The 13,570-nt window shown below is 37.9% G+C and overlaps 2 protein-coding genes across 2 annotated transcripts; one reads left to right on the forward strand and one right to left on the reverse strand.

Moving 5' to 3' along the window:
• Positions 1-1,030: 1,030 nt before the first annotated feature.
• LOC114294073 (U3 small nucleolar RNA-associated-like protein) lies at positions 1,031-13,313 on the forward strand. The gene is made up of 6 exons (XM_028238177.2): positions 1,031-1,615; positions 3,337-3,996; positions 6,085-6,540; positions 8,600-8,772; positions 12,568-12,751; positions 13,102-13,313. Exons 1-6 carry the CDS (start codon positions 1,214-1,216, stop codon positions 13,192-13,194), a joined length of 1,968 nt encoding a protein of 655 aa, XP_028093978.2. The 5' UTR covers positions 1,031-1,213; the 3' UTR covers positions 13,195-13,313.
• Positions 10,825-11,911, reverse strand: LOC145798909 (ethylene-responsive transcription factor 4-like). Its single transcript, XM_082888266.1, has one exon. The coding sequence runs from the start codon at positions 11,690-11,692 to the stop codon at positions 10,967-10,969; it is 726 nt and encodes a 241-aa protein (XP_082744392.1). The 5' UTR covers positions 11,693-11,911; the 3' UTR covers positions 10,825-10,966.
• Positions 13,314-13,570: the final 257 nt, after the last annotated feature.

Below are 13,570 nucleotides of genomic sequence, written 5' to 3' on the forward strand. Positions count from 1 at the left end.
TAGTCAACACCAATGTCTACATATGTGGGGGAAAAAAAAAATAGTGAAAAAATATTCAAATTTAAAATGTATAGACATGAGTCATACCACCCTAAGGTGTGATTTGGGATTTGACTTTTTATGAGGTAAAAAAAATTAATGCATTTGAGAATAAATTCTTTAATTATATTAAAAAACGTTATGGACATGACAAAATATCTTGTTTTTACCTTAAACTTTTATTTTGTTCTTGGTAAAGAATCAAGCCAAGTGATACAGTAGTGAGGCTATGCTATTCATTTTACACTAATATTGGGCAGCCTTGGGGCAATCCATGCCAAAATTGTATTGAATTTTTAAAAAATGACTTCTTTTTTTTATTGTAAATTACACTAACTTTTCTCAAGATTTAGAAAAAATATAGTAAGTCGTATAATTTTAACATAACTACATTGGCATTCCTTTTCTATAAAGGTTAAACGGTTCAAACTAATGCAGATGTTGCGAAAATACAAAAATAAAAAGTATATATTTTCATATAAAAAAGATGACAGTATGATTTTTTTATTCATATAACTAACAAATTATTGATGAAAATAAAACTAAGTGTTACATAAATTAAAGTCACAAATGAACTCAATGTAATTATGTTAAAACTGTAAGACTTACTATATTTTCTCTAAATTTGAATGGAGGTCAAAGTAATTTACCCTTTTATTTTTTTTCAAATTTTTAACTTCTTTAGCCTTAAAACCAACTTTCCAAACGATACATTTCAAAACTGTTAAAAAAATTTAAGATAAATTACAGGCCAATCTTATGTAAAGAACTTAAATACCTAAAAGTCCTCTAAAATTTTTTAATGCACCAAAAAGTCCTAAAATACTTATTTTGTCCCAACACATTTTGAAAATATTAATAATTTTAAAATAAATATTAAAAAAAAAACATAACTTACAAATAAATAAATCTAGTCAATAAAATTGACCTGTAAGTGAATGGAGAATTGAACTCTATCAGCTCAAATCTCCCGTTTCCTCAGTGGTAGAGCGGTCGCCCATTGGTAAATTTGCAACAAAGCCCGGCCCAAATATCTGGGATGGGCTTGGCCCTTTCTTTTTTTTTTTGTTGGCCCTATTAGATACATAACCTCTAAATCCAATATCACTAGCCCTACCACTCTTCTTCTTCGTCTTCTCTCTCTCTCTCTGTCTCTCTCCCTATCTCTCTAACAATGGCGGACGTGGTTCAGTACAAGCTCGAGCGCATGGTGGACGAGCTCAACGACCTCGAGTGCCGAGGACTCTTCTCGCGACGCGAGATTGCAGAGATTGTGAAGCAGAGAAGGAAGTTCGAGTACAGGCTCAAGCGTCCGAGCCCTCTCAAACAGGACTTCATAGCCTACATAGACTACGAGAAGCAGCTTGAAGCTCTCCGGCTACTCCGCAAGAAGGCTGTGGCTCGGGAGCTGAAGAAGCAGAACAAGAAGATGAAGAAATCAGTTTCCGATTTCGCTGGAGTTTCGAGGATTCTGGAGATATATCGGCTCGCGACGAACCGGTTTAAGGGCGATATTGAGCTCTGGTTTCAGTATCTGGAGTTCTGTAGGGAACGCAAGAATGGACGAATGAAGAAGGTATATATATATATATGCATAATTGTGTATTACATATGATTATATATGTTAATTGATTCTTTTGGCACTTGAAATAGAACATGTTTACTCTGTGTTGATATGATTTCCAGGCTTTATATGCTTTGTTTGTTATTTGAACCATGGTAGTGAAGACATAACTAGCTGTTTCCATAGTTTTTTTTTTTTTCTTTTCTTTCTCTACTGAGAGCATCTCCAACACTTGACCAATTCCTTCATCTAATTTGAGTAAAAAACTTGATTTGATATGAACTACTCCATTTCTTTCATCACATTTTCGTCAAAATATTTTTATTAAAAAAATTCCCCTGTTATCATCTCCAATGCTTCATATTTTAAAATTTTCGTCTAATTCAAATTTGATGAAGGATTTGATGAGTTCCCAATTTAATGTGAAAAATGACTCTCCCTTGATTTGATTAACGATCCACTAAAGGATTGGAGGTGATTTTTTAGCACTTAAATTTGATGAAAGGAAAGGTGAACGGTTGGAGATGCTCTTAGTCTATATCCAACGCTTATTTGAACCATGGTGAGCTGTTTTCATTATTTTCAAATTGAGGTGAAGTTTGGGTGAAAAGCTTCATTCAATATGAAGTGAGCGATCCAATGGATAAATTCAAATTTTAGTAAAATTGTAAGTGTTAAGTTTTGAGTGGATCCTAGGAGTTGGAGTAAGGAGAATTTGGAAATTTTGGGTAGAAGAAGCACCAATGTGTCGAGTTTCGATTGGATAGAAATTTGAGTAAATGAAATGAGTCTCCTTTGATTTGAGTGAAATTTTTAATAAAACTCAGGCCTCGTTTGGCATGTGTTTGTTTTAGCCTAAAAGTCAAAAAGTTACTAAAAAAACTAAAAAGCCTATAACCTATACCAAAAAGTCAAAATTTCTCTTTTTTCTCTACTTTTTGCACATCTTTTTATAAAAAATCAAAAAATCATTCCAAGCATACTAGTTTTTTTTTTTTTTATCTCATATTTTAGGTAAAAATCTAAAAAGTTACTAAAATAACCTGTTCTCAAATGAGGCCTCAATTTGATACACGTTTGACTAAAGAATTGGAGGGGAATTTAGTGGCTTTTTACTCAAGTTTAAGCTTGAGTCAAGATTTGGGTAAGGGTTGGGCCATCTTCATACCTTGACTCAAACCTATATCAAATTTAAATTTGGTTAGAAGTCACTCAAGACACCCTCCATTCCTTGGCCCAAACTTATACCAAATTGAGTTTTACTCAAATTTTTACCCAAATCAAGGAGACCCCATCTCCTTCACTTGGCAATTTTACCCAAATTTGAGTTTGTCCATTGGAGTCCTTCATATCAAATGAAGCTTTTTACTCAAACTTCTACTCAATTTGAGTAAAAATATAATGGTTGGAGCTTACCTTGAATTACCCTGCATCCGGGACTAAATATTGTTCATTGGAATAGTCAAAATTTATTTGTTTTCTTATGTTTGAATGCATCATTTGAACTAATTCATAGCCCTATAATTAACTCGACTTTGTTCTTTTTTTGTTCATTGTGCACTGGTATTGTGAATATTTTTGGTTTTAGAAATGATTCAGATGTATTGATGTTCAAAAAAAAAAAAAATTGATTTGGCTGTATCTACAGGGTTTGGTTGATTTGTGTTTTTATTGTCAATACCACTCTCTGGAGGATATTAGGTTTTAAATATTTACCTCGTAACTTTTTGTAGGTCCTGGCTCAGCTAATTAGATTTCATCCCAAAGTGCCTGGGGTCTGGATATATGCTGCGGCTTGGGAGTTTGATCACAACTTAAATGCTGCAGCTGCCCGTGCTCTCATGCAAAGCGGTTTGAGATCGTGCACAACTTCAGGGGATCTTTGGGTGGAGTATCTTCGTATGGAACTCACATACCTTAATAAGTTAAAGGCAAGGAAAGTTGCTCTTGGAGAAGATGAGGGATCACTTATTCGTGATCATCGAGATGCTGATGAGAAACAATGGAGAGATGAAAACAAAGAATTATTTATGGTCCTTGACGAGAAAAGAGAGAATGACGAGGAATCAAATGTCCAAAATGGAGAATCCAACAAGAAATTGGATTTGTTCCAGGAGCATGGTTTGAGCATTCTTCGAACTGTTTATAGTGGTGCAGTTGAAGCCCTCCCTTCTAGTTTCAGCCTTAGAACACGATTTATTGAGATACTGGAAGCAACTGACTTAGCTCATTCAGAAGAAATGCTAAATGAGATACTAGCTGACATGAAAAGAGATTTTTCAAAAGAACCAGAATATTGGGACTGGCTTGCAAGACTCGAGACAACTGATTCTAAAAGCACACAGGAGATGGGTAAAGAAATCATGCCCTCTCAATCAGAGAAAGCAATTCAGGTATAATATCATGTGAGATGGCTGATTCAGTTCAACATTGATTGGTCTTACTATTGATAGATGTGTTTGTGCTTTAATCACCAGATCCTTTGATTCCAAGGACAAAGTATGATGTTGTTCTCGATGTGTCACATCTTTTTGGCTTGTTTTTTTTCTTTGGCTGCAGGACAATGCATGCATGCATTGCATGTAAATGTAATAGGTTAAGAAGGATGACGTGGCATTAAACTTCTCTAATCAAGATGTTTTGTCTAATCAAAAAGTTTATAAGCCAGGAATGCTTGTTTATAGTCGTTACTATAATTTCGGAGACCCCCTGAACAATCATATTGCATGCAAGAGAGTGAAACTGAACATTTGCTTTAGATGTGGAGAGGGTAAAATAATAGGGATGGAGTTCATTCCGTCAATAAAAAAATGAAGAAAAAAAAATTACGGGTCTATTACTTATTGTTAAAATGAAGCAGTATTGAGGTAGTGGTGTGAAGCAGATGCTATATAATGGGGGTGTTTGGGAAGGAAAAAAGTAGCCTAGTTTAGGCTATTATAGCCCTTTTGTCTAAATAAGCCAAAAAGCCTCTGTCTTCATTTTCAAAAAAAAAAAAAAAAAAAAAAAAAAAAGAAAAATATAGGCCGGCAGAGCTGTCACTGTGACAGAACCTACCACTGTCACAGTGACAGGTAGGGAAATTACACTTTTGCCCCTTTGTCTTTATTTTGAAAAATGCGAGATTAGGGCTAAATTAGTCATTTTAACTTCAAACATCATTTCAACACATTTTTCAATACACCAACTCAAATAAAAATCTATCCCATCTTCCCAAACACAAAAACTAAAATAGCCTACTAAAATAGCCAAAAAACTAAAAAGCCTCTAAAATAGCCACTTCCCAAACAAGGCCAATGTTTGAGTGCTTCACTTCAGATGGAACATGATGACATGAGTTTCAAGGCCTATTCCTTGCTTCACAAGGCCTATTTTCATTTTGCCCCTTTGATATTGGTATTATTAGCCTACTACTTTTGAGCAGGGTTTTCTGTCTTCTGCTGTTGAATGTCAACAATATTTGAGAAACATGCTTAGTGGCGATGAAGTTTTTGTGTCAAATATTTTTCTTTTTCTCAGTTGCATATAACCAAGGTTCTGAAAAGCGGTTGCGGTCGCCGTAACGGTGGCGGTGACGCGGTTGCGGTTGCAGGGTGTAAAGGCCGTAGTGTAACGGTTGCGGTAACCGGAACCGTGAATTTTTTTTTTTTTTGCACAATTTGAAAAAAACTTACCGATACACATATTTTTTTTCCATGATCATATTTATTGGGTTAAAAATAAATATTGATCAATTTTTATAAATTTTTAAGTATGATGCAATATATTTCATATTTTTAAATCACTATAAATTGAGTTTTTTACATTTTATTTTAATAATTAATGACTTTATATTATACAAAAAATCAATCACTAACTATTATACATAAGATAAACAATGACAAAAGTAAGAGAATAAATAAGAGGCTAAATATATATATATATATATATATACATATTTTAACCAAGCCAAATAGATAATGACCACACTTATTATTATTATTATTATTATTTTCAAACAATATATAGATAAACACACACAAACAAAATGGTTTAGTAATAGCAGCTGAATAGAATAGCATAGGTCTTACAGTTTCAACAAATTAATAACATGTTCTTCATCTTCCCTCTTCTCTCTCTCTATCTCTTGCTCCTCCATTTTCTCTCTTTATCTTCTCTCTTCTCTCTTCTCTCTTCTCTCTATCCCTCTTCCCCCATTTTTAGCCTTTTTTTTGTGTGTTTTTTCGGAAGAAACAGTTTGGAACCGTTACGTAACGGTGCGTAACAGGCCGTTACGGCTGTTACAGCACCGTTACGACCGCTACTGCAGCCGCTACGGCCGACACACCTGTGAATCTCAATCACACTGCAAAAGCGGCCGTAACAGGTGGCGGTAACCGCCAAAACCGTTACGTAACGGCGTTACGTAACGGTTGCGGCCGCTTTTTAAAACCTTGCATATAACCATATGGTGATCAGCTTGCATGTTATGCCTCCTGCAGGTTTATGAAGAGGCTATAAAAGTTTTGCCTTCAGCCATTATGTTTACTCTCTATACAAGGTTTTTGAAGGATGCTATTGTTTATAAAAATGGAGAAACACAAAGTTCCGGGGTCTTCAGTCCTGATGATCATACGGAGGATCCTATTTCATGCATTTTGATGGTATATGAAAGGGCAGAGAGCATGGGATGCATTACGGAAGATCTTGCTTGCCAACATGTTTCATTTTACTTGCAACTGGGGAGATTGGAGGAAGCTAGGAAGCTGGCAGAAAAATTCTGCAATGGAAAACTTTCAGATGCAGTGGATTTGTGGGTTCTGAGGCTTTCAATAGAGATGAGATGCGTTACAGAGAAATCTAGTTCTAGTAAAGCTGACGTACTGCCTGTCTTTGAACTCCTGAAAAATGTTCTTAAAGAAATGGTCGTTAGGAAAGCTGAGAGCTTGTGGATTATGGTATGAACAAATGCATCCATACTTTGCTCTTTGCTTGTGTCAAAACTGGGTTTTCTCTAATTCCATTATTGACCGGCGCACAAAATCATAATTGTATGCATCTTTGCCTCATGACTTTCAGAGTTCTGAAATATGCTTAATTAACGGTTATCTGCTTTGATGTGCTTGTTTATTCTAATAAATATTAGTAACATATGAAACACCGACACTTCAAAACAAGTGTTGTATCCGTGTCGGACACACGGACACGACAGGGACATGCAGACACAGTGGGGACACGCATGTGGCGTGTCCCCTTATTTAATTAATTTATTTTCAGGGGCACACTTGGGACATTTCGGAACATGCCAAGTTGTCTTTTTCCTATTTTCTTTAGTGCTTTTGATGAATATTGAATGTTTATTAATTTTTTCTTAGATTTACATACTTAATAGATTATCCGTATGAAAGATATAGACTGCAAGTGTTGATTTAAATTTTTTTTTTAAATATATATATAAAGAGAGAGAGAATTAGAGCTAGTTTTTATTAATATTGATTGTTTGTGGATGTAATATTAATCTAGATAACAAATAAAAATATATAAAAACATATTTTATTGTCGTGTACCCACCGTGTCAATATTCCCATTTTTTTGAAATCACCTTGTCTGTGTCTGTTCCTATGTCCGTATCCGTGTCCTTCTTAGGTAACATTTGTTTGTTTTTGTGTGACATACGACATAGATTATGCCACGTATACTAAAACCGAGGGAGAGTCATCTTTAATTCTTAGGAAACATTTGTTTGCTTTGTGTGACATACAACATAGATTATGCCACGTGTACTAAAACCGAGGGAGAGTCATCTTTAATTAAAGGAAGGAGACAGGATATTTCTCACTTGAACACCTTTGCAATTTGCCCAGAACTGGAGTTTTAATATGCTATGAGTGGAAAATTAACTACTAAAGCATCGGGTAAATGTGAAAAGATTAGCAAGCCTTTGTAAACTGAATTGACAAAAAAATTATTTCTCCTCTGGAAATTTTGGAACTTTAAAAAGGTAGGTGAATCCTCCTTGCATTAGGATTTAGCTCACATTTAAACGAGGTAGAGTGTTCCACAAAGTGTTGGGTCCCCTGATGAAGCTCCAGAGCCATTTGGATCATGCCTTCTTATTTAACCTGACTCGACCCAACATACCCACTTTTGAAACCTCAACTCCTTTACAGGATGGAATACCCACCTGTAATAAAACCATATGGCCCTATATCAGTTGGTCTCCTCAATTGGAAAAGAGAAGTGCTAGAGACCCACAATCTAGATCCCCAATTCACCCACAATGATGTGGCAAGAGAGATAGACCCTACACAATTGAGTGTGTGGCAATCAAATGTTATCATCTATCATGCAACATCAGGGTGGGTCAAATTGTGGGATGTTTTTTGTGGGTCTTAAACATTTTCCATTGGAAAATTGGTCCTTCATTTGTAGGACATTGTTATACACCTTAAACCAAATGGCAAGCCTCCATATTTTGGGGAAATGATTCCAATGATCTGGATGAAACAGATTCCAAATTTCAATGATCCTGCCAGAAGCTCAGACATTGGATTTGTTATAGTGGGTAGTGTCTTAATTAGTAATCTTACCACGTAGTTGCTCTCAATTTTCCTTGAAGAATTGGCCTTGGCCTATGGGATATATCTCGATGTTATACCTTCATTGAAGATTCCATTGTGCTTCTTTGAGACTTCTGTCATTTGGAAGTTTCGATTTCTCTCAAAGAAGTATCAATTTTCTTCTGCTCCAAACAAAGGAGTGATGGAAGCTCTTTGGATCTTATTGCCATAACTGCTTTACCCAATTTAAATGTTAGGAGGCTGATGTTGTTAACTACATTTGCTTGGATGAAGCCATTTAGTTGTCATGGTATTTGCTTCTGACCCTAGTCCTTAGTAGTACCATCTTCCTGCTCTCATGTTTATTATTCTCGTCCTCCTCTCCTCCTGTATAGTACAAATAACTAAATGACAGATTGTTTGGTTGTGTAAGCCCATTAACATATATTTTCTGCAGGCCCTAAAGTTTTTCTCAAATCAAAGATATTATTTTGACAAGCTGGTGGAGATTTCCCTGGTTTCATTAGCTAAAGATGGTGGCAGTGATGATGGATTTTCCTTGTCTTCTGCTATTGTAAACTTTGTTCTTCAGAAGGATGGAATTCAGTGTGCAAGGGATACATACAAACGGTATTTCTCTAGATCCTGGGCTATTGAATTTTGTTTAATGGACTTTATTAATGTCATATCTGCATTTTGCACTGTTGACGTGTTGCAGCCTATTTTCACTGGGTTTATGATATTTGTAAAAATAAATTGATGAATGTAAAATAAATTGATGTATATTATTGATAGATGTAATGTTATATCTATTACAATGATTCATGATTCCTATATATAGAAGAGGGTGAGTGTGTAGTAGGTAAGGAGTAGGTGAAGTGGAGGTGGTAGTGGTGTAGTCGGTTAGGTTTAGTGGAGTAGGTGAGGTGGTAGTGGTGTAGTGGGTTAGGTTTAGTGGAGTAGGTTTAAGTGGGTGAAGTAGGTGGAGAGTAGGTGGATTTTAACAGCCCCCCGCAAACTCAAGGGGGATAGGAACTAACCAACTTGAGTTTGGAGAGAGTAACAAAATAAGAAAATACATAAAAATAAAAGAGGATAGGTGACACTGTATGGTCGTGTCAGACCATTGGTGAAGACACTGGATGGTGGTGTCATAACGTTGTAGAGGACACTGTATGGGGGTGTCATAACGTTGTAGAGGACACTGTATGGTGGTGTCATAACGGTGTAGAGGACACTGGATGGCGGTGTCAGACCGATGTAGAAGACAGTTTATGGGGTCATGTTGGACCGTTGTAGCAGATAATGCTGTGACAGTTGTTGTGACAGTTTACGGAGTCTTGCTGGACCCTTGTAGAAACTAACCGGAATCAATGTCGGGACAGTTTACAGAGTCTTGTCGGACCCATAAAGGAGCTAACCGGAATCAATGTCGGGACAGTTTACAGAGTCTTGTCGGACCCATGAAGGAGCTAACCGGAATCAATGTCGGGACAGTTTACAGAGTCTTGTCGGACCCTTAAAAAGTCGCACCCTCAAAAGGTGTGCCCAATCCATAAAAAGGCGTGCCATCAAAAGGCGTGCCCAATTCATAAAAAGATGTGCCATCAAAAGGCGCGCCCACTTCATCAAAAGATGTGCCCGACAGAAAGCGTCGAGCCATCAAAAGGGGCGCCTGACACGCGGCGATGCACGTGATTGACAGAGCGCGTGTCGGCATTGTCGTCTCTGTCTTTATAAACCAAAGCGAAGTCTGAGGCTTGGAAGCATAACAAACCAGTTGAAACCTCTTTGTTCTCTGTAACCAACCCTTCTCTGAAACACTCAGCAACCCAAAAAACATGGCTTCTTCTTCCCGTTCAGCTACCCAGAACATAGCCTCTTCTTCCCGTGGTCTGCTCACTCTCTTTCCCGACCTCAACGAGTCAACAAGAGAGATAACTGGTGCGGTGGCCTGTGAACCTCAACCAAACACCTCTGGTTTTGCTCCGTTGAACTTTCCGATGCGGTCGGTGGAGCAAAAAATGGCAGTGCAAACGGATATTGAAGCTAATCAGTATACATTGAAGTCCTGTGTTGAAACTATGACTGCGGTCACAAACTTGTCGCACCGGCTGCAGAGTAGGACAAATGAGGTGCAGCAGTTAAACGCCCAACTGGCTCTGCTCCAACGCATGTATAAGGATGCGCGAGCAGAGATGAGTGTGCTAAAGGCAGAAAACAAGGAGCTGAAGCGGAAGGCCACTGTGATGTTCCGATTTGGAGGTCCGCCGTATGCTGCAGTGGAGGAGCAGGGAGTAGTAATCGTGCCCAGTGGAGTGGGAAGCACAGAGGTAGCACCGTCAAGGACCGCCCAGGACGGAGGCAAGAAGAAGAGACCTGCAGTAGAGTACAGAAGGAAAAAGAAAAAATCCCACTGTGGGAGTGGTTGTTGTTGTTGTTGTTTTTTTTTTTTTTTTTTTTTGTAAGTGTGATTGGGGTTGATCCCTCAGATGAATAAAAGAAGGGAAGGTTTGGTGTGCAAATCTTTATCACACGGCGTTGTGAAAAACAGCAATGGTGTTGGTTTTTTTTTTTTTTTTTAATAAATAAATAAATAAAATAAAATAAAATAAAATAAAATAAAGAAATGGAGGCAACGTGGGTGAGAGAAAAAGTAAAGAGAGAGAGAAAATTTGTTCTCCGAATTGAGAGAGAGAATGGCTGTAAAGTGTTTGGTGACAGCTATCTTCTTTAGGTTCTGCTCATGGTATACTTTCTTTAATGCCTCGTGATAAGCATCTTTACAAATGTGCTCATGCTCTCAACAGTGTTGCTGCAATTCCTAGACGTGCAACTGTTGTAAATTGCTGCAGCCAAAATCTTGAATATGGTTGTAATAGGGCTTCCATGAGGAATTTTGGTCCTGTAAATAGGGGAGCCAAGGAGGAAGACTGGGATAGAGATTAATATTGTCGCAGAGGAGATCTCGAAGAAAGTCCTGATTCATCCTCCCTGACCGCAAAATCACGTCAAAATAGAAGAGTTGATTCGCGGCCGTAGGTAAAACTCCGATCGGCGGAGAAGCATGAAACTGAGGTTGCTGGAACGGAAACCTAGAGGCGGTGGTGCCGAATCCGGTAAATCCGCAGCCGTGAGAGAGACTGAGAACGAGCGGAGGCGACGAATCGACCATCCGCGCCGGAGAGAAGCCTTCGCGACTCGAAGACTCGACGGTACTGCTCTCACTCGGACTCCGATTACAATTCACTTTCTTGATTTCATTGATCTTCACATTATTATTCTCTTCCGGTTGAGGAAAATTAGTTTTGGCCTTAGCACCGCGAAACTCTCTGGCGGCGGTGTCGTAGGCTTTGGCCGCCTCCTCCGCCGTATCGAAGGTCCCCAACCAGACGCGGCTCTTGCGCGCGGGATCTCTGATCTCGGCAGCGTAGCGGCCCCACGGCCTCTTCCGTACGCCTCTAAAATGCGCCTCTTTGCCGATCGCGGCGGCGGTGGCGGTGGCGGTGGCCTTCACAGCTCCGCCGTCCAATTTCTCCTTGGGCGCCATACACAGTTCGTCACCTATACATACACAGTTGGAAATATGTGTGATTGATTGTGTGTGAAAGAGAGAGGGAGACGGGAGGTGTGGTGTAGCTGAAACCGGCGGAGCGGACACCACAGGAGGTGTGGCCGGAGATTGACAAGAGTTCAGTTCAGTTATGGAATTTGTGGCAGCGGAGTGAAGGTATGTGTAGAGGTCCGGCGGGCGGCCAAGGCGAGGCTGCCGCCCGCCGGTGAAGCAGAATTATTAGTTTCTCAACCTCGCTCTGATACCATGTAAAAATAAATTGATGAATGTAAAATAAATTGATGTATATTATTGATAGATGTAATGTTATATCTATTACAATGATTCATGATTCCTATATATAGAAGAGGGTGAGTGTGTAGTAGGTAAGGAGTAGGTGAAGTGGAGGTGGTAGTGGTGTAGTCGGTTAGGTTTAGTGGAGTAGGTGAGGTGGTAGTGGTGTAGTGGGTTAGGTTTAGTGGAGTAGGTTTAAGTGGGTGAAGTAGGTGGAGAGTAGGTGGATTTTAACAATATTTTATTTTATTTCATTTCATTTTGATTAGTAAGGCAAGTTCGTGGAGAGAAACTGCCAGTGCTTGAAGGTGTAGAGGATAATTTATTTTTTATTCTTATGGAAAGCAAATCTTTGAGATTGTTTCCTTGGGTGTTAGGGATGGTGAATCCTTTTGTCTTCTTGGGTGTTTAATATATCCATGGACTTGTCTGTTTTGTTTTTGCTTTGGTTCCTTTGTATGGTTAGATGATGTGTCTTGTTGTACTACTTTGTGAAGTTGTTGAGTTATAGATTATCTTATATGCGAATAATAAGATGACTCTGAAGTCACGAGCCTTTTATCATGTTTCGCTTGCAGATTTCTTGCTTTACCCCGTCCTGGTCTTGCACTTTATAAAAATTGCATTGAGTTGGAAACAAACCTTGCTTCTGCTGGTGATAGAGATTGTCTTCTAGAAGTCCGGAAATTATATGAATCTGTGCTTGCAACTTATGAACAAGATGTGAGCTTGTGGAAAAGTTATTATTCTATGGAGACTAAGGTAAACTTGAATTCACTGGACTCCATGAAAAATACAATATGATGTTCAAACAATATTTTACGATTAGAAAACATATTTACACTAGCTTGAAAACCAGACATACCATTCTGCAGGCACTGCCAGAAGTAAAAATTGAAAAAATAAAACTAAAAAAAGGTTCATGGTCTCGAATTTGTCTGTAGACAAATGAAGGTTTTACTATAGAATTTTTTGTGTTTTCTCGTTGAAAATAATATTTGGTATGACCACCTTGAGTTGTGGGCCTCTTTTACATAAATGGATGATTTATTCAGTTACTTGTCTTCTACCAGATTTAAATTTCTTAACAATCATTCTGATTAATTTTACAGATGGGAACATCAGAAACAGCTAACGCTGTCTATTGGCGTGCGCAGAAGTTGCTTAAAGACAAGGTTGCACATTTGTCTTCTGCATGTTTGTGATGGATACCTGCATATATGTACCAATCACTTCCAATTTTGACTTGCCTATTCTCTTTGTTTTAAATGAATTTATTTGATGGTAAAAAAAAAAAACTAATTTGAGGTCATTATTTCTGGCAGAATGGTAGTGTGTAATGTGCTATTTACATTATGTATGATTATTGTTGGTTGTGGTGGTTGTTTTAGTTTTTTTCCAGGGAAAAGGGACTGAAAAACCCAAACCCAAAACCAAAACCAAAACCATTTAACAGGTCATTGTGTTTACACTTAGTGCTATGAACTTGGTGGTAAATTAAAGTTTGTCAAATAATTGTTTGAAATTTCTGTGGAGCAAGATATATTTGTGTATAATTTGGACATGTTTGGTGTTTGTACA

The sequence above is a fragment of the Camellia sinensis genome, chromosome 9 (assembly GCF_055761805.1).
Source record: "Camellia sinensis isolate YWXY chromosome 9, ASM5576180v1, whole genome shotgun sequence".
Taxonomy (NCBI): Eukaryota; Viridiplantae; Streptophyta; class Magnoliopsida; order Ericales; family Theaceae; genus Camellia; species Camellia sinensis.

Excerpts from the sequence above, each read along its gene's own strand:
- LOC145798909 (XM_082888266.1), bottom strand. The coding sequence starts at position 11,692 with ATGGCGCCCAAGGAGAAATTGGACGGCGGAGCTGTGAAGGCCACCGCC.
- LOC114294073 (XM_028238177.2), top strand. The coding sequence starts at position 1,214 with ATGGCGGACGTGGTTCAGTACAAGCTCGAGCGCATGGTGGACGAGCTC. Across the intron at positions 6,541-8,599 it reads CTGAGAGCTTGTGGATTATG|GCCCTAAAGTTTTTCTCAAA; the intron begins GTATGAACAAAT and ends TATTTTCTGCAG. Across the intron at positions 8,773-12,567 it reads GCAAGGGATACATACAAACG|ATTTCTTGCTTTACCCCGTC; the intron begins GTATTTCTCTAG and ends TTTCGCTTGCAG.